Source organism: Ostrinia nubilalis, chromosome 24 (genome assembly GCF_963855985.1).
Source record: "Ostrinia nubilalis chromosome 24, ilOstNubi1.1, whole genome shotgun sequence".
NCBI lineage: Eukaryota > Metazoa > Arthropoda > Insecta > Lepidoptera > Crambidae > Ostrinia > Ostrinia nubilalis.
In genome coordinates, this window is record NC_087111.1 from 2,282,815 (window position 1) to 2,309,009 (window position 26,195).

The following is a 26,195-nucleotide window of genomic DNA, read 5'->3' on the forward strand; positions in this document are numbered from 1 at the left end:
TTACAAGTTCAACCACGATTAAAACGAGACCGTCTCTTTCATTATTACGTAGTTTAAGTGAAACAGACAGTTCATTCTGTACAGAAAATAAAACGTTGAACGCTTTTCATATAGGTGGCTTGTCTTAAGGTCTGGTAGTGTGTTTTTCATAAAGTTGGTTGGCTGTTAGGCCTCAGCCTCGAATTTAGAGGGCAGCGGGGCGGCGGCGGTAGCGGCAGGATCTTTTGCGTAAAATCAAATAGAAACAGCGGCGCGGGAGCGGGCAACGAGCGGGCAGCGCACTCCTTCTTTTGCCTACAATAAATCGAGCGTTAGGAATAAATTTGAATCGAAATAAAATTGTCGCCGTTGTTCAGACATTTCGTTTGCGAATAAAAACAAATATCTCGACAACACAGCCCCGAACACAACACAACCGCTAAAGCGCCGTGCGAGCTGCCCGCTTGTTTCGAGAACGGGTGTGCGTTGCCCGCCCCGCTCCCACGCCGCCGCCGCTCCCGTGCCGCTGCCCGCTAAATTCGAGGCTGAGGCCTTAAGGCCCATATTTACCCGACTGCGCTAGAAGGGGGGTTATGTTTTTTGTAACTCACTGTTTGAGAAATATAATAATAATAATAATAAGCCCCGCAGGGCAGCTTTGTGGCGAGCTGTTGGTGAGTAGCGACACCACGGGGCCAGTTGTTAACCCGAGTGCTCCCGAGAGTCGGTCAAGACCCTCGTCTTCGGCTTGCCGAAGTGGAATCCGAGAGGGTCTGCAGGACTTTCACCTCTGGCTTGCCTTAACCGGCCGGCCAGAGTGGAGCCGCTAGAGCTATATGCTCCAGGGGTGGAAGTGTTAAAGGGCATAACGCCGCGAGTAACCTCGGAGAAAGCGCAGCACACCTCTCTACACCCCTGAGCTGGCAGACGCCAATGTTGCCCCTCAGTCCGGTCTATACGACCCACGACGCCAGGGGGGGCCCATTTAGTCGCTGGCTAGTCACCGCCTGCCATTTTTTCAGACTATGAACCAGGCAGGTGACCCGTAGTCTCCATCCATAGCCCAGTAACCAGTCCATCCATCCTTCATCCATAACCCTAGTCCATTCTCCAATAACTGCAATAGCTCCTGTGCACAGGCTGGGGCTGGTCTCTGGCTACATCCCATGATATAGTCAGAGACTAGATCCAGCATGTGCACCACTTTCACTTTTGTCGATTATTTTGCGCTTAAAACGGCCTCTACGTGTTGGATCTGTATCCCCACGCAAGCCTTATAAAGGACCGGGCCACTTTTGACCCGTGAGCTCCAAAGCGTACAAACATAATAATAATAATAATAAATCATTCTTTATTCAAGTTACTAGGACTCAGTTTGTTAATAACAATTGCACTTAAAAACTATGTTAGTTGAGTTGAAACAGATGTAAAATTGAATTTAGATTTAGAATTGAAATAAGTATTATAATAAATTATACTCATTTCAATTCCAAATCCACAAGTGTAATAATATAAATATATAATAATAATAATATATAAAACTTAGGTTAGGTCATTATGACGTATGAGCGATGGAGACTTTAAAATCGCGAGAAGAAGTAATCGTGAACTAAAATATCACTTTCTAATGAGATTTTATTTGCCTTTTGGGTTTCATTCAAACCAGTTAACCCGGCGAACTTTGCACCACCTGTATGTTTATCAGAAATCGGTACAGTAGAGTTATTTTGGAGCATATTCAGTACGAACAAACAAACAATCAAATCTTTTCTCTTTATAATATTAGTAGTAACAAAACCTACAAAAGTAGAGCTGAATAATATATTTTCCAGAGCACGTCTCTCACACTGGGTGCGATCGTCCTCGTATAGACCCACTACAACTGTCCCACTCATGACATTGACAGGGGGGCGCCACCGTCAATACCGGATCGCTGGTTCCGATTTTTGTCACGTTGGAAACAATATAGTTGAACGATGGTGGCGCACCCCTGTCAATGAGTTTGGTGGGACAGTTCAGTGTAGTTTATCTATAGCACTCGTATTTCAATTGACTGGCTTATTTACCTTCACTACAATCACGATTTGCGTTTCCAATCCTTGTCTTTTCAAGTTAGAACGAGCACTTTGCAGTTCGTCGAGTGGCTCCGGCGTTTAGTTTTATTCCTTTGCTTTTGTTTTCGAGAAGGAATTAAGTTTGTCTTTGATCTTTGAATAAAAATAGAACTTGTAATAATTAGTGAAAAGTATTAAATCATCAGAATCAACATTTCAGCCACAGGTCGTCCAATACTGAACATAGGCCTCCCATAATGAATTCCACATCGCCGTAAGGAAGTCCCACGCTGCATTTTCTGACATGTGGCCTCCACTCCAGAACCATGCTGCCCCATAGGCCGTCAGTTCTGTGTTCATGCCCCCCTGTCCATTGCCATTTACTATATCAATTATAATTTTATTGTATATAAAATTGTATTGGTTAGTTTATTAAGAAAACGATGTTTTTATTCGGCGAGAGCGTATGTAAGTAGGTATGTAGTCAGTAGTTCTAAGGGCGAGATCACACACACGACTGTGCTTTATTGAAAACAGAATACTAAAACGTATACGATAAATCGGACCTGTAAAATGGATCGCTGTGAAGTCATCTAGCCAAAATATTAAATATATTTCACATTTTCGTAACCGTATCTACATGGTTTTATTCGGTAGAGAGTAAAAGTTAAAAAAATGAGGCGGCCTTGGGAATACGTTCGCCCACACAAAATAGATCAAAACCTAGTTTCGCAGTGCTCTCTAACATTCCAACGTTTCTAAAATAATCTGGTTTTTAGCAACAGGATTATACTCCACGACTTTTCTGAGTTTTTAAAAGCTCGCTATTAAAATTTGTTATTTTTTTGTGTATTTAAAAGCTAAAGAGTTTGTATGTTTGGTTGGATGCGCTAATCTCAGTTACTACTGGTACAAATTGATTTCTTTTTGTGTTGGTTAGCCCATTTATCTAGGAAAGTTTTGGGTTATACATATAACATCACCCTACAGCCAATAGGGGCGTAACAGTAAGGCTTCAATCACACCAACGCGTGCAGATCGCCATCGCCGGCGCGATCATAGGCAAATGTCAGGTCGCGTGGACTGTCATGGGTCGCGCGACTTGTCATTGGCCTTTGATCGCGTATGAAGTCGCGGGCACAGCTAGTGTCTACTCTATGCTATGCAGTTACAGATTTACACTTTACAAAACAATCAATGATCCCTTATTATTCTGTTACTTGTTGTAGCAAAATTCTCTGCAAAATTGAAGCTACACAATTGTCAGTAAATTTTCTAAAATACGCCTGCTGTAGACATTTATCCAACAGTCAGGAATTTAGTTGAATTTCAACGGATTTAAAGGCAGCGCTGCCAATTGTTTTGTTTGCAGAGCTAGGGATGGGGGTTGTAGGATTATCGATAGATTCAAAACTCGATTAAATATCGTCGTCGTTTCAGCCAAATGACGTCCACAGCTGGACAAAGGCCTCCCCCAAGGTTTTCCATAATGAACGGTCCTGCGCTACCCGCATCCAGGCTTTTCCCGCGACCTTCACCAGGTCGTCGGTCCACCTAGTAGGAGGCCTGTCCACGCTACGTCTTCCAACCCGTGGTCGCCACTCGAGAACTTTTCTGCCCCAACGGCCATCGTTTCTACGAGCTATGTGCCCCGCCCACGATTAAATATACCACCTATGTATCACATTAAAAAAAAACTCAGCAATATTTTGTCCTTTGATTTGTCTGAATATTAAAGTTCAACCAACGAAGCGGACGAAGCCTATGCTTAATATGAAAACAATTTTTGAGCCTCAATATTGACCTAAGTAGTTATGTAGCTACATTAATATTTTTAATGTTGTTATTATTTGTTGTTAGAATAGCATTAGAAAAATTTCCATCTTCGGTCTGCTTTCGACCAGGTGAGACATAAAAAAACATACTTACAGTCGAACATTATAACCTCCTCTTTTTTGAAGTCGGCTAAAAAAAGATTCCCTGTGCTTTCCGATACCTAATCTTCCTACCTTAATTTATAAAATATCAGTAAGTATTTCATACACAAAATTGTTTCGCATCATCATCATCGTTTCAGCCACAGGTCAGAGCATAGGCCTCCCCCAATGATTAGCCGTTGAGCTAGTAGCGGCCTGCATCCAGGGCCTTCCTGCTACCTTTATGAGGTCGTCGATCTACCTTGTAGGTGGGTGGATGTGAGTTTTCAACGTATCGATATCGATAAACTCTTGCTACCCTCTCTCACATCACTATTACCTTGTAGTGTCCGTCGAATACTAATGGGTAGGCGTTCATTACAATTAACATTTGGCTGGAGGTGAGCGTTTTGAGCAGCCAACAATTTATACAATAGCCTAGCGATAACAAAAGTGAATTCTATTGTAATTAATATTAACTTTGAACTTCAATTTCTTTGTGATTATAATTTTTCAATTGAAAAGTTGACTGTCTCAAGGACATTATGAACCTGCGACCTTCATTTGAGTAATTTTACTAGCTGATTGCTCAGACCACTTTACTGAAAAAAATTTGGAGTAATAAAACTCCATATAAAAAAGGGGCTTTTCGACCACTTTTCGACTGGTTTGCGATTATAATTTGCACTTTGTCTAGACTCTAGACCCACTGAAGGAGATCTAAAGTCTCGCTGACGTTTGACGTTACAAAAACACTCTCCTATATGCCGCTCCCATACCTCAAGCACTGACTGAGTAAGCGCTGGACTTCCAATTTGTCAATACTTTTCTTGTCCATAATGGTAGACAAGTTTGTAAAACTAACAAAATTAAAATAGTGATTACCTATTTATAATGTTTGTATTGTAATATTGTGCTCAAACATCTATGTAGGTAGGTACTATTATTTTTTAAATAATTAGGTAAACTAAACTTTCGAGGGCAAAGCGCTTTTTACAAGCTTTTATTTAGTTTCACCTTTCCCTGTTCTGTTCTGTGTTATTTAAACAAACTTTTGAAAACTCGTATTTAAAACTAATATAAAATACCCTATATTTCATATCTTGTCCAGGAAAATAACCGTGCAGTTAAAAAAGAGAGGTTAACCTACACGTGTGAGTTTTTTCCCGGAAAAAATATTTCCTACTGGAATTCCTACGCAACTCCAAATATCTGTTCAGGGCACGTTTCGTCATATCCGAATTCTTTTCACAAATACCAGTAATATGGTATTCGGGCAATACATACTAATGGAATTGCACAATGTAGTCAAACGAATATTAAGTGTACCTACTTTTGTATTGAGTTGTTGACACCATACAAAGGTTTAAGACATTTATTTCTCAAAATAGTAAATTCTCTTATATTGAGAAACACTGGTTAGTATATTACGCCCGTATTCACAAACGATGCTTGCTTACATTAAGCAGTAAATCTAACGCACAGCGTTGAATAGAGCTCTGTGATTGGTTCGTGTGTCACCCTGTGAGTCCACGCGCACTATGAGACCTCGTTAGTATTGTTTGTGAATACGGGAGTTATTATACACGGGGCGGCTTTAAAAAATCAAATGTGGTTATTTCTGTCATATAATTAATATTATATTATATATAACCTTTATAAATATGAAATTAACTATCTGTATGTTTGGGGTTGAAAAGGAGATGGAAGTTTGTATAGCATTTAAGCCAAAACCTACCGTTAAGCGATCTAAAGTGCGCCTTTACCCTATTATTATTACAATCACGCCCAGTTTCGGCGTGAACGAGTTAGAACGATCTGTTAGGGTACCTCAAGGCTCTATTCTCGGCCCTCACTTTTAAATTGTTTCTGCAAAAGCTTTAACTTTGGCTAATGAAGTTGAGGTATGAATATTGATGATTTTAGATGAAAGCGCGATGATTGCGGTTGAAACGGGGCTTCGCGGTTTTGGATTAAACAAGTTTTAAGGCGACCAAATTGAATTGTTTGGATTTATTGTGTCTTGTATTGATTAAATTACAGTTTGAATGTTTCCTCTGTGGTTTTGTGGTTACAGTTGAACTTTATTGGTCTCGAATTTTCCGATGGGAAACATAAATCACAACAACAAACTACAAATTACAATTTTTAAAAGCAGCATTTGTCTAGCTAATTATTTAGGGTATTACCGACTTAAATTAACCTGATTGTCAGAAAAGGAATGATGCAATACTACGGTCTTAAATATTTGTTAGATTCCACTTTGGTTTTCCATTAAGGCAAGAGTGAATAGGCACTTACAGGGCAGATATGTACCATCCTAGACTGCATCTCACTTAACACCAGGTGCGATTGCGGTCAAATACATGCTTTGGTATAAGAAAAAAATAAAAAAGGGGAGGAGCTTTTTTCTTGTAGGGTCGAATCCACCCTTAGTAAAAATTTGAGTATTTATTTTCACTAATTAACATTTAACTACGCAAGGACAAATGACTGAAGAATGAGGCTTAATTTACGAACACAAAGTTCTAAAATGTGATAAAGTTAATTGTCTGCAAAGTTTTGTTTTAAGTCGGCCTGAATTGTTTTTAGAACAATGTTGTTTATTTTCATACACGCGGTTAAGTTTTAAAGTAGGTTTTAGGCGCTCGTATTCACAAACGATGCTTGCTTAAGTGAAGCACCCAATAGAACGCACATATTACGCAATAGAGCTCTGCAATTGGTTCGTGTATCACCCTGTGCGTCCACGCGCACTGTGAGACCTCACAGTAATGTTTGTAAATACGGGCGTAAGACTGCGTAGGATCAGAAGAAGACTATCATTATGGTAGATAGGCACTGGAGGGAAGTCGGTCCTAAACTTCGTACTTCTTCAATTCTCTTCTGATTAATTTCGCTGTGGGTCCAATGACAGTTTACATTTTCACCAGAAAAAATTTGGCTTCACAGCTTGACCGCCAATAAAAACCCAACCACTGATGGCTTGGATGGATGGATTTCCAGCAGTGGACGTCATTAAAATTTGTCTGAATCGAACTACTTACTAATATCTATAAAAAAGAAAGGTCAATGATCGACTGACTCATTCACTCATCACGAAATCTCAGAAACTACAAGTGCTAGGAGTCTCAAATGTTGCACGGAACCCCCGTGCAACATTTGACCCCCCCCCCCCCCCTTTTAAAACGTAGGTGCTCGCTAAGAAGGGATTTTGCAAAATTCAACCCCTAATAGGGTAAAACGGGATCCACGCTTACGAAGTCGCGAAGTCTAGTATAGTTACCATCAGATATCATTTCCCACGATATGTACCAACACATAAATCTTATATTACTTCCTTAGCTATAAGCTGTAGGTTAAGGCAAGTAAAAGCAAATATTTGGGCGAAGGTATTAAATAACTTTCCAGCGTTTCCTACCGATAAACATCAGGAACTCGGGGAAAATTTGTCAAAACGACTCGAAGGAAGTTGTTTTAAATCAAGATTTGACTCCTACGTTAATGTTGATGTTGAATTTCATTTGGTAGGAAAAGTTCTGCGGTAACAAATATAAAAATACAACAAAATTGAGAATCTCTTTCTTTTTTAAAGTCCCCCACCCCTAGTTAATATTGTTGATTTAATACTTTATAAATGGGAGGAGGAGTGGGACCGACGACCTGATAAAGGTAGCAGGAAGGCGCTGGATGCAGGCCGCTATCAACCGTGCGATGTGGAAGTCATTGGGGAAGGCCTATGTTCAGCAGTGGACGTCCTGTGGCTGAAATGATGATGATGAAATGGAAGGATGAATAAATGGATTGACGGATACATGGATTGTTACTCTCATGCAAAAACTACTGAACCAATTTTCATGAAACTTTAGTAAGTCGGCCTTTTTGTTACAAACAGAATATCACGCGGGCGAAGCTTCGGACATATTTTTGACGATTATAAATCCACAAACCCGTATTTCATATCGTAGATTTAAAGATGTTACGTTGGAAACATGAACAGCAAATACTCGTACCTATAGTGTTGGATATTTAAACATCGTGTGTTTCGGCCACACGATACTGAGGGCTGAGTGTGAGTTTACATGAATCGCCAGTGAGCGCGTTTGATGTAAACTCACGTAAACTCAAACTCAGTAAAAAATGTATGAAAATTTTAGTTCTTGAACGTTTCCGCTAGGGGCGCTGTACAATCCGTCATACATTTATACATTACTAGCTTTCCGCCCGCGGCTTCGCCCGCGTGGAATTTTGTCTGTCACAGAAAAACTTTATCGCGCGCGTCCCTGTTTCAAAAACCGGGATAAAAACTATCCTATGTTCTTTCCCGGGACTCAAACTATCTCTATGCCAAATTTCATCAAAATCGGTTGCGAGGTTTAAGCGGGAAAGCGTAACAGACAGACAGACAGACAGACAGACAGACAGACAGACAGACAGACAGACAGACAGAGTTACTTTCGCATTTATAATATTAGTTGGGATTGTCGGCCGTTTGGTGTAGTGGTTCGAAACGGACTACAGCTATTCCGGAGGTTGCGGGTTCGATTCCCGCACAGTACAAACATTTGTGTGCATGAACATATTTGTTTGTATTGGACTGGGTGTTTTCTATGTATAATATGTATGTATTTACAAAAAAAAAGTATATAAGTATGTTTATATCCGTTGTCTAGTACCCATAGTACAAGCTTTGCTTAGTTTGGGACTAGAAGCGCAGTGTAAAATGTCCAAGGATATTTATTTATTTTATTTATTTAATGTCATTTTTTGACGCGCTCACTAGTGAGCGTCTAGTTTGATGTAAACTCACACTAGGCCCTCTGGCCACCAAAAAAGCGGCGTTCTTTTTTTGACGACGACGACGAATATTGATGTTATTTTGTTTTTTCTCCCATTGGAATTTTGACCACCAATATGATCGTCTTTTGTTTTTTCTTTCACTTACGACACTCGAATTTTCACGCATATATTACACAACTCGAGTTTGTAGATTGTTGTTATAATTTATTTACTAAACTAGCTTTTGCCCGCGGCTTCACCCGAGTGAAATTTTGTGCCACAGATTGGCATAAATTATAGCCTATTTATGTTAATCTGGGTTACAAATAATAATACTGTAAACTTTCAACAAAATCCGTTCAGTGGTTTTTGCGTTAAAGAGTAACAAACATCCACACAAACTTTCACCTTTATTAGTAGGATAGGTATAACTAGTATTTAGTTATTATAACCATGAAACCTCGAATCACACAATATGTAACACAAGATTTAGGCCCTCATAGTGTATTTCCGTCAGGTCCCATTAGACCGCGTCAATCAAAATGATTACAAGTACAACCCACCACCTTCCCATTAAGTATTCAAGGGTTCATTTAGAGGGTCTCTTAATATTCCCTTAATGCAAACCGAGGTAATACTATGGTAATGATCCCTCAGTTGTGGTTCTCGAGGTTGTTTTTCTTTGCAAAATTGGTGGGAAAATCGCACTTCTTTTGAAGTACTACGTACAGGCGATATCGGACTATACATTTTAGAGGCAAAAGAGCTTATATTGCAATTGGCATAAGATGTCGCAGTGTTTCGTTAGATGTGCTGTCACCTGTTTTAATGTGGTGAAATTTGGAATCTGTTGGAAAATTCATGAAATTGAGGATATCCGTACAGTCAGCGTCAAATACACTCGACATCAAATAAATCGCACATCCCGCGACAAGCATTTTCAAACGTATGCATCCCCACTTCCCACCAATATTGGCACCATTTAAAAGCCTAGTTCTAACCTTCATTTCATTAAAGGAAAGGTTTTTACCCCAAAAATGTGTCTAGGGAAGGATCCAGAGTCACTTCTTCAAAAAATAGGTAGTTACGCTAAAGCCAACTTTTATGGCTTTAAAACTGTCAAGTTGGGATTAATCGCTATCCATCTGTTAAAGAGGACACGTCGGATCATTATTTGGTTTTATAACCATAAAAATTGGTCTAATTGATCCCATAGGTGGGCCCAAAGTGAGGTATTTTTTCAAGTCACATTTATGGTATATGTTAATCATTTATTAAGAAATTAAATGTGTTTTTCTTTAAGGATATTTATTGGGCTTTCAAATAACACCAATATTGTTGGGGCACCATGATTGTGTCAGAAGAAAATCGTTAAAGTTCCCGTCGCGGAAGGTGCGGTTTATTTGATGTTGAGTATAGTTCGTGACACCCTAAGTAGTCAATAAGTTCACAACGTGTCTTTATTACAATTGGAATAAGGTTGTTTTTGGCCACTTTTGGTATCACGCAAAACTATTTGACGGTGACTGTACGTATTAATATTATAAATGCGAAAGTAACTCTCTCCGTCGGTTATTTTTTCACACTTCTATTCGTAACTGAATCGATTTAGATGAAATTGGGTAGAGAGATAGTTTGAGACCCAGGGAAAAACGTGGGATAGTTTTTATCCCGGTTTTTGAAAGAGGGACGCGAGGGATGAAGTCTCTTTGTGATGACAGACCGATGTTTACACAGGCAAAGTCGTGGGCAAAAGCTACTTTAGTAGTAGTTCTAATTATTCCGTACATTTTGTTGTTTTGAAATTATTGTCAATGGCGTACGTTTCAATATAATTCAATTAATTGAAATATCGGAAAGCTGGTTAGAGGGTGAAGTGTAGTTAATAAAAATTAAGCCCAATGAATGCTTTAGTGGTTTTGATTATTGAGGTATTCGTACTAAATTTAGCTTTTACCACAATATTATTTTGATGTTAAATTAGCTATAAAAATGATCATAAAATTTATAATTTAAGGTTTTAAAAAGCGTTGTTAGTGTAGGTATAGTTATTAAAGAAGATAGCTTATTGCTGGGCTGGGCTGGCCTATTGATGGGTTTTTATTGGCGGTCAAGCTGTAGATCCTGGCTATACACGAGTCCCAACGGCGGCACAGATCAATGGGCATATTCCTTCAGTTATATTTGAAAATTTTAATAGAGGTTCGTTTCTGCCAGTGAAACAAAACAACAAAAACAATAACTAAACAAAAAAACAAAGCAACTGTAGCAACTTATAAAGGTGTAAATGAGATCACATAAAAATGAGACTTTTAACGCTTTTCATTTGGAAGAACAATTACTTATCTCAGTAAACAGGCTCAAAGGGCTAAAAGAAACCCTTATTAGGTCTCACTTTCATTAAAGGCAAGATAATGTGCCTTAATGAATGGAAAACAAGTTAAATACATCAAAGGGCTGTTTCCTTGAAGAATTTTGGAACACAACGGACTATTTTATTAACCGACTTCAAAAAAGGAGGAGGCTCTATTTTCGACTGTGTTTTCTTTTGCAGGTTTTTGAACGCTTATTGAACTTGGCTGGCATCTTATTAATAAACAAATAACAATTATCTAAAACTATAATCCGGGCCTCTTCAAGGCGAGAGTGAATAGGCACTTACAAGAAATACGTACGTATACTTACGTATAAAACAAGAAAGAGACAGAAATAAATCAAATATCATACATTACTATAGACCACCGTAATAATAAAATATCTATTGTTTCTATACACAATAGCCAGTGAAAGGAACGTTTCAAAATTGAAACTAGTGCCAAAACTGTCTCTACCTTATACTTTTAGATGAAATAGCGTTCTAGCGTTTTTCAACGTTTTAATGTAAATTGCTGTTTATGAACCTATGGTAGTAGGTACAATGATTTCCATGTTTTATTTTTATTTTGAACACCATCTTACATCTGGAAGACGTAGCTTGGGCAGGCCACCTACTAGGTGGACCGACGATCTGGTAAAGGTCGCAGGAAGAGCCTGGACGCGGGCAGCGCAGGACCGTTCATTGTGGAAAACCTTGGGGGAAGCCTTTATCCAGCAGTGGACGTCATTTGGCTGAAACGAACGAACGAACCATCTTACAATAAAGTCATAGGTAAGGTTTTACTGTATTATGCCAACTACTTACTACTCCTACTTATCCAAAAGGCCGTAAATGTGAAAATATAACATTTCTAACATCGACCTTTTAAATTGCTACTACTTTTCTTATCGCAAAAAATGAGTTATTTCTAAGTAAACCGTAGCTTCACTAACAGCTTTAACTTTTTCGTTGAAAATTAGGTTTTCATGACATAAATTATATGTTACGAAGGCATACTTACGAGTTCTGCTATAAACAGAAAATGGGCTAATATTGTTATCATGCTATGCCCTTAGAATCACATTTTACATTGTTTATTAGCATGAAACGCGTATTATACAAATTTTAACTTCTACTTAGGGCTGTGTGCGTGATGTCTCGTGATTTCGTGGTCGTTATTTTAAATTAATGGTTTAATGCGATGAAATGATTTAATGAATGAAAAAATTAAGTTAATTTCAGCCAAAAACTACCAGTGTTGGAAAAAAGATTTCCCCAATGTCTAGTCCTGCGCTGCAACTTCAATAGGACGACTTCTAAACATCTACGACATTTTGACTGTTTCAAAATATTTGAATTAGGCCACAGATGATCAAAATTAATTGAAAATAAAAACAATTGAGTAAAGACAGAAAGGAAAAAAAAATCTTTCGGAGTGGTCAGTTGTCACTGTCTTGTCACCACCAATCAATTTACATACTCTATGAGCTGAGTATACTTCTCACTCTTCTTTTTCTTTTTTAATGAATGGAAATCAGTGTTTTACGAATTTATTTATCCAAATTCACGTGAGCAACTATTACTTACATAGAGCGATTCTTCCGTAGATTTATAACGTCGCCGCGTCGAAGAAAAGCTATGACGTTCCTACAAAGTCTTGTGAAAGTTACTAAGAATCTTATATTTTTTGTATTTTAAAGTATTCGATTCTGTTTTGCTTTAAAAATACACACAGCAGTTAAAATTGTAAATTTAATAAGTTAGTAAGTACTTCAAAAATATGTTCTATCTTACACTTACATTTATTGACCCCAGCCGGATTCGAAGCCGCAACCACAACTGGCAAACCACCAACCCTGCGCTATCAAGTAATAACAAGTGCAATGATCAGATGATGGGTAATAAAATTTACGCACTTCCATAATGGGCCCGACATGTGTTTTATATGGGAACAAGTAGGGAATGGCCTATAACGTTTTATATAGCAGTGGGAACATAGTTCCCATGGGATTTTGAACCTTACTACTTCGTCTCTTAGGTTGAAAAACGTTGGAAAACTCATTTCTTGGCATTTAAGGGATAGATTCAAGTACTATCTAAGTAAAACTAATTAAGCAATAATAAAGTAATAAAGCTACCCACGCCTTTTAGGGCTCTTACTCATGGGGATATCCCGTTTTTTGCAGGTACTATTTTTCAGGATTCCATTTAGCATCTATACGTAGTTTAATACTAACCATTCACACAAACATCCCATTTGTAGAGTCCCGCAAAAACCGATCCGTTCGAATTCGCTTTTCTGGACCAGTAAAAAACAGGATACAGTTTAATACAAGTATTGTTTAATAAATAGAAGTATTCCCACTAACTTCCTGCATACATTTTTGCAAACTCCCGTACTTACTGCAAAAAACGCGATACTCCCCCTTATTCACAAACGATGCTTGCTATAAGTGAAGCAGCAAATCGAACGCACAGCGTTGAATAGAGCCCTGTGATTGATTCATGTGTCACCCTGTGCGTCCACGCGCACTGTGAGACCTCATAGTAATGTTTATGAATACGGGCGACTGTCGTATACACAAGTACTTTCTGCAATAAACTTTTTTCCCATAGATCGTCGCTTGCCTCTCTAACTGACGTAACTGACATTTTGCAAAATTTTCAGGCGATTAGACAGATCGATTCGTCTTGCAAAATTGATTAAGATGGTGTAGATAACTCAGTTTCGAAAAAAATTTCAGATACGTCAGTTAGAGAGGCAAGCGACGAGATGTCAACCACTCTGGCTGAACCAATCTGCATAAATTCCTTTTCTAAATTGATCAGGGAATAGCTGTGGAGCCATTAAATAAACGAGGAGAAATAAAAGGCAGTTACGAAGTTTTCTGTCAAGATAGAGCGTTACATTGCGCCATAGGTTATATTATCTAAACAAAGCGCGGTTTTTTATTACAAAGAATTGAAAAACCCTAGATCATAAAATTGTTGTTCCTACTCGTATATTTATAGGTGTTTATTTATGATATGAATAGTAAGGGCCATGCGAAAGGTAATTGCCGTGCGTAAGGCCGTTTGTAGACATCCGTTTTTTCACCGGACGACGTACTATCAAAAAACGGATATCCTTTATTTGCTGTCAATTTTCTCGCCGGACTTCTATGTCCGATGCATGTAAACACGTTCATTTTAAACCATACACCACCGCCAAATCCGGCGTAAAAGTCGGCCCGTAGTCCGGTCAAAAAACGGATGTTACACTGTCCGCATATGAATATTATTATTAATCTCGATCTTACTAAAATTTTCTTGCTAGTATGTAGGTATCAGCAAAATATTTTTTTTTTATTTAATACTCTTTTTTTCTTTAATTAATTTAAACTTTCGCGTTGCATAATTCCTTCTTCTTTCACAGGAGTAAAGTAGCCGCGCTACTCCTGGACAAGCACCTCCAGATCAATGGGATCACCATGGGGGAGGTTATGAGGGAACGGCACAGCATACAAATGCAACCCATGGCTAGCAGCAAGATGAAGAGGGAGAGAAAAGCGGCCAGAACCCTTGGCATCATCATGTCGGCTTTCTTGGCGTGCTGGCTGCCTTTCTTTTTATGGTAAGTTTTGGTACTTCATCATCATCATTTTCAGCCATAGGACGTCCAATGCTGAACATAGGCCTCTCAATGATTTTCACGGCTATGAGTTCCACGTGGCGGCCTGCATCCAGCACCTTCCCGCTACATTTATGAGATCGTCGGTCCACCTTCTGGGTGGACGTCCTACGCTGCGCTTTCCGGCACGACTTGGTAGAAGATACTTATTGCTTTGTAATGACTGTTTTAAATTTTTGATACTTATTGCTATGTGACAGACTCAAATTCTTTATTAGTATCAACCCAATAATGTGCAAAGGTTTCCTCAAGAATTTCCACAACTAGTCCTACGCTGTCCGCATCCAGGTGCTTCCCGCTACTTTTACCAGATTGTCGGTCCATTTTAGGTAATTAGTAGTAGTACTTAGCACATCCAAAATACTAAAGCTTGTATTGGAATTACCTCCTAGACTTAATTAAGTCCATATTATAAAACTTGATTTAATTGGTCTTAATATTCGAATTGAACTGAAACGTTTCGTTCTGTAAAACTGATATTTAAGTAGCACTGATATTAAATTCTGACGTATTACATAGAATAGAAGCTTATTCAGAATGGACCCAAGTAGGTAACAGTCCACAAAAAGTTTAATCTATTCAATATTGTTCACTATATGTGTCAAAAGAAAGCTATATTTATTTATACTTAGTTCTATTGCTTCAAAAGACGCCATATTCGAAGTAGGTATAACCTAAAACCTCCTCAATGCCTCCCTGTTTTAAAAATAAATATAGACGGGATATATCTGGAATGTAAGTCGATGTGGAACGTGTCAGAGCAGAGGAACAGGGGCTTGGCATTCGACGCCAGTCATTTGTCTCTTAGGTGTGTATTCTGCACACCAAAATCGACATATCAACCCAACCGTCTTGCTCTCTCATCTCAATAAATCAGGGTGAGGAAAAGAGACAGGTGTAGCTGAGTAATTGGACATTGGTTTCCAGGATAGGACCCCGGGCCGTTCCTGATGATCGATAGGCTAGGGAGGTATTTTTAAAACGCGTAATAGAGGCTTGGTTTATGTAAAAGGTTGCGATTTTAATGATGTGGAACTTGAGTGCTTCGTTAAGCCTTTAACGGGTGTAGCATTTTAAAAAATTCCATTGTGTTTCGACCTTAACTCAAATCAGTAAGGTTAAAAATGTGAAAATTGCCTTGTGAAGTGTAAAAAATATTTTTAAAAACCTTTTTCTTTTTATAAAGCTTGTTTAATACATCTTGTATAGAGTTACCTCTCTATTTACTATTATAGAAAAGTTAAAGGCAGCTGCTATTATTTTAGTCCATTATTTTTACTCTCTATGTAGAAAGGTTCTCTATAAATGGCACTACGCTAAATCCCTACTCAATTTAGAAAACGAATTTATGCAGATTGGTCCATACCAGAGCGATTTTGTTGACGCAATTCGTAAAAAAATATCAACAGTTCAATGAAAACGTCAAAAATCGTAATTGTGGATTCAACGAACTTTTCCGGTATGTAACAGACCGATCTTCTCCTTAACAATGGATTCTGTGGAGGGTAGTTGGAAACCTTGATCGATTCGTTTTAGTGTATTATTGGACACTGAAGTACAGCTAAATATGAGTAATACAAAAACTAAAGTGTTCCATGGTCCATATAAGGTTGAGAACCACTGCCCTAAGTCAAGAGGATTGGTTCTTTTACAGAGATAAATGTATTTCTATCATGCCTTTTCGGAGATGTAACGTTTTATTTCTGTTTTGCTATATTTTATCTGTCTGTATCTACAAAACATATTTGTCAGGCAGAATTTAGGCCTAGATGAATGGTTATCGAGGTTTTTGTTTGTATTTTTTGGTACAGCCAGCGTCAAATATATCGTGACACCCAAAAAGTAGCCAAAAATTTCGCAATATATCTTTTGTTACAATTGGAATAAGGTTGTGTTATCAACTTTTTGTTACTTTGGGTGTCACGAACTATTTGACGTTGACTGTAACTTTAAAAACTCACGATATTAGCTTGAAAACAAAACATTGCCATAGGCGCTTTACAGCTTAGTGGTTAATCCAGTCAGGTGACTGATCTGGTCAATCGAAAAATCGTGGATTCAAGTCCCTTGATGCAGTCAATTTATTCTAGTAAAAATAAGGTAGAGGATAACGTCAGTCAAATCCACTTAATTGGCGATAGCTCAGGGGACCGACGACCTGGTGAAGTTTGTGGAAAGTGCCTGGATGGGGGCAGCTCAGAACCGTGGAAATCCTTAGGGGAGGCCTTTGACAGGCGCTTTGTGATTGAAACGGTGGGCGTAAGCCAACTAAAGCCTGGTCCGTGAGCACGTAGAATTTTTTCCAATGCCAATGACCCCAAGCTACCCATCCTTATCGCTCGCGCGTAATTATATTGCTGTCGCGACTGTGCGACGGGCGCCCGCAGTGAGTGTGCGAGCGCGACAGCAACATAATTACGCGCGAGCGATAAGGGTGGGTAGCTTGGGGTCATTGGACAAAATTCTACGTGCTCACGGACCAGGCTTTAGACTTAAAATAGTAACTAGCTAAATGCTTTAATGATTCTTATGATAAAAGATTTCGTAATTAATTCATTTCGACCGTAAGAATTTCCACAACAACCGGTCCTGCACTTCCCGCATTCAGGTTCAAATTTTGTAAACACATATGTATACTTAATTACTAATAATCCCGTTTACCCCTCGTGGTAAGCTAAATTATATGCTTGTATTACGAGTGGGTCACCACAATAGTCGAGCGGTGGCAGGGATGAACCTGCGTTCCTCGGATCACGAGTCGGTTAGACTCCTTCACCGTTCGGCTATCGTGGCTTGGATGGCCTTTTATACTTGTTTTGTTTATTATTTTTTTGTAACAATAGAGTCATTATCGTCATCAACATTTCAGCCATAGGGCATCCGCTGCTGAATACAAGCCTCCTCCAATGATTTGTTGATGGCGGCCTGCATCCAGCGCCTTCCCGCTATCTTTATGAGGTCGTCGGTCCACCTTGTGGGTAGACGTCCTACGCTGCGCTTTCCAGTACATGGCCTCCACTCCAGAACCTTGCTGCCCCATCGGCCGTCAGTTCTGCGTACTATATGCCCTGCCCATTGCCACTGCAGCTTGCTAATCCGTTGGGCCATGTCAGCGACTTTAGTTCATACAATAGTGTATATCTATCTATCTTCCACAGGTACATAATAACAGCTCTCTGTGGGGACGCGTGCCCCTCCCCCCCTCCCGTCGTGGCAGCCGTATTCTGGGTGGGATACTTCAACTCAGCCCTCAACCCCCTCATCTATGCCTACTTCAACCGGGACTTTCGAGCTGCGTTCAGGAAAACCTTGGACTCTTGCTGCAGGTGCGAAGTAGGCCTAGAACATGAGGTAGACCTTCATCTTTTTTATTTCTTTCACTTATACAGGGTGACCCATTGGTGGTGTAGCAAATTGGAGATTGTCATCAGTGTTCAGCCAATTAGTATGGGGATGTCATTTTTTTGAGAATTTGGATATTGTTTCTATACGAAAGTTGTTGCATTTGAGCAGAAGAATCAATCAAGTTTGATACATCTACAACACCAACGGGTCACATTGTATTATTCTACGTTTAATTTTGATTCTATGACCTAGATAAAAATACTTTTGATATCATTAGAAGATCTGTAAATAATATCTTTTAGCCTCATCTTCTATTCAGTTTATTATGTTATTTCACAAAAATGTTTTAAATCAGAAGTAGAATTACTTATTAACGAACAACTTCTTTGTTTAGAATTTTCTATTTTCTATGAATTATTCACTGTACTTATATTTTTACGTCTTTTAGTATCTATGTACTTGCGATTAAAGAAATCTAGTGCTAGGAATGAGGTTGAATGCTAGTTTTCATGACATACCTATTAGTTTTATTTACGGTTAAATATGCCACAAAAAAAACAAATAATGATTATCCCCTGTATTGTAATATCCCATTTCCACCAGGTCTCTCTGCGGCGACATTGGCCGAAAATGCTGCTACCGGCCCCGCCGTGAGCACCACCACTCCAACGCGTCGTCTGACATCCATATGAACAACTGCGTCAAGTCGACTTCAGCTGACATCTTGAAAGCCCACCACGCATCCACTTCAAGACCCGAGGAGATACCGTTTGAATAGTAGACTTTAAGAGACCGGTTTATGGTTGTGATTTCAGTGACGGTTTTATTTCTGTGTCAATATTAGTCGACATCAGCTGACATCCTGAAAGCTCACCATGCATCAACCTCAAGACCCGAGGAGATACCGTTTGAATAGTAGACTTTAAGAGACAGGCTTAAGGTTGTGATTTCAGTGACGGTTTTATTTTTATGTCGATATTAGTTGACTAGCTGACATCTTGAACCCCCATCAATGATGGGCGTTAAGACCCCATCATGCATCCACTTCAAGACCTGAGGAGATACCGTTTGAGACGTTTCGACGAGTTTCTTTTTGTGTGAGAGAGATGGCAACAATCGAAACTTCGGATAAAGTTTTTCGTAGTAACCCCGAAGACGTAGAGTACCGTATGATTCTTGAAGGACTTTAAGAGAAAGGCATAAGGTTGTGATTTCAGGTTACGGTTTTATTTTTGTGTGTCAACATCAGCCAATATTAGCTGACATCCTGAAATTCTCAAGACGCGGAGTAATTCTTATAGAACTTTAAAAGAGAAAGGCTTGGGGTTGTGATGTGTTGGTGATTGTTTTCTTTTGACTCGTCTTTAGACATCCAAAGTAAGTTTATATTCTTACTAGCTTTCCGCCCGCGGCTTCGCCCGCGTGGAATTTTGTCTGTCACAGAAAAACTTTATCGCGCGCGTCCCTGTTTCAAAAACCGGGATAAAAACTATCCTATGTTCTTTCCCGGGACTCAAACTATCTCTATGCCAAATTTCATCAAAATCGGTTGCGAGGTTTAAGCGGGAAAGCGTAACAGACAGACAGACAGACAGACAGACAGAGTTACTTTCGCATTTATAATATTAGTTGGGATCATAAATAAATAAATATATCAGCTGATATAATCGGAAACCGGACCAAAATTTTCAAGCCAGTTGGTTGAACCACAAAGATTAAAAATATTATTGTCAAATTCTTGTAAACTATTCCTAAAAAGTTTTGCAGTTGGTGGTGTAAATTGCTGTATTTATGTAAAGGGGATATGGTTGTGATTTATTTGTGAAGATTAATTTCAGATAAAAGTCAGAAAATTGAATTATGTCTGTGGGTGACAAATCTAGTTTTGACTAAAATATTGGCTAAAACTCTTACTTGCAGATGATCTGGCACCAAATTTTTCAATAGCTGGACACTAACAGAAGAACGATGATAACAAAAAAAAAATTACTGGTAAGGACAGCACATTGTTTTTATTTTTAAAACTAAAACAAAACATTACAAGAAGTTCGGTATAATTTTGTTAGGTAGGAAGTTTTTCCATTTCATTTAGTCTGTGGGTGTAAACGGCGATGTAAAAAACAAGGAAAATGATTTAAAAAGATAAAATTCGAAATTTGAATGGCCGAACATCGGAGAATACAGAGATTTTGTAACAATGGAATGTGAACTGGGCCATCAAATGATAAATCTATTGGAAGCAAATGCTCCTCCCAAACGGAAAATATTGGAAAAAAACGAACACGAAACACTCCATCCGATGGAAACGGACAAAAACGAGAACACGAAAGAGTACTGGGAAAGAGCCGTAATTCTAATTACTTACCTGCCCTTGGAATTTACGAAAGACATTCTATTTCGGAGGCGGTAGACTCAAATTTCAATGGAGGCGATGAATTTTTCATTGGTGACATTTGGAAGTTCCCACTCTAATTGATATGTAAAGGTAAGGCTACACTACCACAACGAACAGGCGTGCTTTCAACAAAGTTTGAAACTTGATTGTTTCTCCGATTTACACTTTCTGTAATAATGTCATTATTTCTTTGGCAACGACGTACTATATCTCCCCACATTACAAATAGCCTTGTTGCACAATAACCGTTATACCAACCACTACCTGTCTATAGAAGGTCTGGTCCTCTTAAATAACTTTTGACAGATGATTTAATAATATTTAAACTTTTTTTATTATTATTCTGTAGTGTAACTCATACTTTGCACTTATTATAATTATGTTTTAAAACTTTTTAACCCTTTAACAGTCATAACATAGTCTTTATTCATTGCTTTTGGACCTAAAGACAAGCGAATAAGTTTCAAAATATGGTGGGAACTATATTCCCTCTGACTTATAAAGGTTATATATCCCCAAATGAATTTAAAAGATCCTATTTTGTCTACGTGGTGTGGTTAAACCCGATCTTATTAATTAAACGAAGTAGAAGACATTCAAGGCGATGTGAAATTAATGTCGTTACGCCGCGACGGCGGATTCCTTGCATAGCGCTCCTCTCGGTTGCATTTTATTAAGCCATTCTGGACCTTGGCCGTGAAATAAGAAATTCCAGTTTTATCTCCAAGCATTAAAGGATTGTTAGGATTTTTTGCATTTGTACAATGGTACCTACTAATGTCTTAAAGTATTTGATCGGCTAGAACAGTAGCTAGTTTTGAAGAACACACTCATTTCTTTGTATACCGTCATTAAAAAAAGTAATAGATGTTTCTGTCGCGATCAAAGGGTATTTTTTTCGATGAAATATTTGCACATTTCTCTTAAAAAAACTTCAATATAGCCCTGAAAATCGATTGCTTTTGAATGTGCTGTACAATACGATTTTTACAAGCTACTTAGTAACCAAAAAAATATTCAATTGAGTTAGTAGAAATATGACGTCGTAAATTAGAATTGCTACACAAAGTTATATGGCATTGGTACGTTTTGACAGATTGTCAATGGTTTTACTTACACAATTACATGGTTTTTAAGTCCCACAACCGATTCATAACTTAAATTAAAAATCATGTTCAAGTAATAAAGTCGTAAGATGAATGGAGATATGAAATGATCTTGAGAATAGCTGACGGCTTCCAATCCTACCCTATTATTCTCGGGAGATAAGTCTTCTAAGTCTCCCCATACAATTGAGTGTTATAGGTTTCTTCGCCTATTATTCGGTAACAAAGAAGATTTCAAGCTAGAGACGTTTATGTTTGTAAAGGTTATTTGTAGATATAATGATGTCATCGATATACAGTGGATAAAAATATTTGATGAGATGAGTTTCAAATGAAATAAAAAAAGCAAATTTTTGCAAAAAATATCTGTTGTAAATTCGTAAATTGTATGTTCAAGACACTATTCACTACCACTACGGTTACAATAGATTTTAAAAAGTATGAAAAACTGTATATCGATGAGATAGTATCCTGAAGACATGACGTAGATTTAAAACCTAAAAAATAGAAGGTTGGGCAAAAAGTCAAAGGTGAACCCAAAAATGTACTTGTCTGTTTTGAAACAAGCTACTATAATTTGTATCAGACGTATCCAAAATAGATGTCCGTACAGACGATTTGGTTTTGGGTCGTTTGTACCTTATAATTTATGAATGAAAGCCCAAAATAGCGGTGTTATTTTGTGGGTGCAGGTAGTAATTTCATTTACCCTACGAGGTATTTTTTCTGAGATATAGCACGTCGACGTGTTACTTTGTAATCATTTGCGGTGGATTTTATTTTTAAATAAATTAGATTTTTAAGTGATTATAGTACAAGGTCATTTACAACCAATTTAGTTGAATGTTTTATGCCTAGGCAAAAGTCAACCATTTATTAAAAAAATCATTTTAATTTTGTATAATTCATACAGATAATTATCTGAATATTTATCAGGAACTTGTTAAACTGGCTCTTATACTATATTAAGAAAGTGGAGCATCATAAATAGAGCATTAACAAAGTACTACCAACCCAAGAGACATGAGGCCTTACATTCTTTTTATTACAAACGAAAATAAGATGACTAAATTATATGGAAAGAACAAAGGAAGCTGAGACCCAAATGGCTGTGGAAATCCTATTATCCGTTCTAAACCCAATAAAACATACGAGGATAATATACAGGCTTTTATCTTCAAGAGGATTATTGGATATGCATTTCTGAGCCAGAATCGATGTAACCTATCGTGTGGTACAGCAAATATCTTTGTAAATCCTACTAACAAGCTGCATGTGGTTTTGTTTGACTGTATTTGCTAAGCTGATTGTAAAAGTCGTAAAAGGTATTCCTTTTCAGTAACCTCTTTTACTATTAAAATCATGCTTCATAGATGAAATAATTTTTAAATAAGGTGCTTATAAGGTCTCAATTCATGCTCTTAAAAGAAACCACGTATTTTATTAGGTTAAAAAAAAGGGCGGAGGGCCGACCCCAAATAAAATGGGAATAGGCCAGGCAAAGTAGTAGTAGTAAAAGAAACAAGTTTAATTAATTTTTCTAACAAATCAGCTCTGTATTTATTATTTTTGGATCAGTTTTATGCAAAGATAGCAGTCTTTCTGTAAGACAATTTTATCGACTTGAATATTGCAAGTATCTAAATCTAAATAAACCTTGTTTATAATATGTTCAAAGTCGTAGTTTGTATAATATTTCACCTTCAAAACTAATTGTCACGCTAACGATGTAGATTGTCAACATACTTATTGGATTGTCGTCGTGATACGTAACGATGTGTTCGAAGGCGTCAAAGGCTATATTCAGTTCGAGGTTAGCTGTTCAGGTGTCTATATGCTGTTGCATTAGAGGTCATTATCGGCTGTCAAGAGTACCTAGCTTTATAAGTTTGTGGCTGTAGATAAAATATGATAAATTTATTTTCTATATTTAACGATTTATAAATAGTTTATTTTGTAAACCAAAAAGACGTTGTCTGCCTCTCACCTGATGGATAGTGATGATCAGAGAAGTGAAAGCGAGCTTGACCGGAATCTCATAATATGGAAAGTGATGATTAGACCGAAGGTGGAAATGACCTTCATCCGGAATTTATTTATTTATTTCATTAACAATCACACCTCTAACATAGGTTTCCCCAATGCAATATTCAACCACGGATGAAATATCTTAACACCGATTTTTGAAACACAACAATAATATTATACTGCTGACTTGTTGTTATGGCGACAGAATTGAAAAAACCTTCATACTTGAATACTTACGTTTTTGAATGGTTCAACAAAGTCTTCAAACTTTTATTTAATGGTTTATTTTTTTCTATTTCAGTAATAGTCAACATCGAACATTAATTTATGAATTTCGTTATAGTAAACTGTAAAGCCCGTTTAAGTGTCTCTACAGTTTTGTAAAAAAGGTGAGAATTTTAAATATCAAACAACGCAGACTAGGCGCTCGGAACGTTGAATAATTTAAGGCCTGCAGAATTCTTACTTTGTGAATTAAAAATTGATAATGAAACAAAAAAAAACTTAAGAACGTTTTGCTGTAAATATCTAAAGGACAATGGGCAAAATGGTACCCGGCTCCAATAGATATGTGTCTAGTATCGTTTGAAAGGTCTTACCAAGATGAACAACTTTTACTATGACCACCAGCCTCAGATCTGGTTGTGTACGAAGATATACATACTTTTTTGCAGAATGGTACCCGGCTCCAATAGTTATGTTTGTAGTGTCATTTGAAAGGTCTTACCAAGACGAACAACATTTACTATGGCCACCAGCCTCAGATCTGGTTGCGTTCGAAGATAAGGATACTTTTTGTGTAACCTAAGTATCATACAGTATGAAGGGGGACGCGCTAGGGGCAGGGCACCGACGAGATGGTCGGACGCGGTGAGGAAGACGGTGGGCGGGAGTTTGCATCGTGCGGTCCACACAGCTTATGACCGCAGTCTGTGGAGGAACACTATCTGTGGTCGCGATCCTCATCAGTGAGGGACCGAGGAAGAAGAAGAAGTATCATACGTGTCCATCGTATGGTACTTAGGTTATGCGAGGCAGGAAGGGTTTACTGCTCCAGCATCCTTCCTTAACTTTATAATTATTGATGGGGACAATAGTGAAATAAATATTTTTATTCAAAGAAGTTACCCCCTTATTAATAAAAAGTTACACCTAGGAAGAACCTTGGATCAAAATGACATTTCCATACCAAATGACAATTTAAGCCAGAGTTCAACTAGGGTGTAACTTTTATTAATAAAGGGGTTAAAGTTTTATTTCTTCTTAAGGGTTTTATTATGGGTTGCTAAAGCGAATAAACCCACAAGACCCAATAAGTCCACCTACAAGATGGACCGACGACCTCATAAAGGTAGCGGGAAGGCGCTGGATGCAGGCCGCCACCAACCGGCCATTGTGGAAATCATTGGGGGAGGCCTATATTCAACTGGACGTCCTATGGCTAAAATGATCATGATGATGATGATGAAAGCGAATAAAGGGCTAATAGCTAGGGTAGTTCATCGTAGGTATAATCCTTTCCTTTTCAATGCTTCTTTTAGTTATATTAATAGAAATCGAGCTTTATATAATATAGATTGTAGTCATAATACATACTCGTATACATGGATGATTGTGTTATACTTTCAATATAATACTTAGAGGAATTACTGCTTTCAAAACGTGAATTAGAACTGGCCCCATAGCAGACATTTTCCTACATCTAAAGGCCTTTTAAAATATATATTGGTTATGGCTATTGGAGCGGGTACCACTTTCCATACATTTTTGCCCATCATCCTTTGGCAGATATTTTAAAGAGATATTCTTAAAGAAAACAATGAAAAATCATACAATAGGTTTTTAAATCACAATCGTTTAGACGCTAACAGTATTATTGACATCAATATTAGTGTCATTCCTTTCTTCACTAATGACATTCTAATCTCCCCACATATTACAAAGCCTGGTCACACTATAAACGTCATAAGTTCATTCCAAACAATACACCAACCACACTGTCTTAAATTAGTAAAAGTGTATGGTCACTTGGTCAGCTGTAAAAAAGAATGTAATCTATGATACTTTACAAATGATTTTGTGTCTCATAATCTCACCATTTTTAATGGTTAAATGCACGATAAACTCGTAACCATAACTGAGTACAAGTGTGACAATACCCAAATTGAAAACAAAATTATGCGAAAGATTAGGCCAAAGCCACCTATTATGTCAAATGCCAAAATGCCCTATGTAAATAAAATTATAAGACATTAAGTAGGTATATTAATTTCTATGTGTATTAGTTAATTTAAAAATAATTCTATTTTCAAGAGATGAATATTTAAAAAAAATGTAAATAATATTAAATGTATTGAACGTTTAAATAATGAAATGTTTATCTAAATGTGATTGAAAATTTATATAACATATAATATATGTTAAGAAAAATGAGAATTTAATACATTTACATATCTTAAACTTGTTAGGTGTGGTCTCAGATCATAGAAGGGAATAGATGTGAAACGGGGGCGTGGCGCGTGTCTCCGCGATATGCCCAGAAACGAACATCGCCCGCGACGCCAGGT

The 26,195-nt window shown here is 37.8% G+C and overlaps 1 protein-coding gene across 1 annotated transcript in view; it reads left to right on the forward strand.

Annotated features, from left to right (window-relative positions):
- LOC135083713 (octopamine receptor beta-1R-like) overlaps nt 1-18,891 on the forward strand; it is a 101,186-nt gene extending 82,295 nt beyond the window's left edge. Inside the window, exons 3-5 of the mRNA XM_063978428.1 lie at nt 14,500-14,697; nt 17,913-18,080; nt 18,703-18,891. Coding sequence (XP_063834498.1) covers nt 14,500-14,697; nt 17,913-18,080; nt 18,703-18,877 — 541 coding nt within the window. The 3' untranslated portion in view covers nt 18,878-18,891. The remainder of the gene's footprint in view (nt 1-14,499; nt 14,698-17,912; nt 18,081-18,702) is intronic.
- Nucleotides 18,892-26,195: the final 7,304 nt, after the last annotated feature.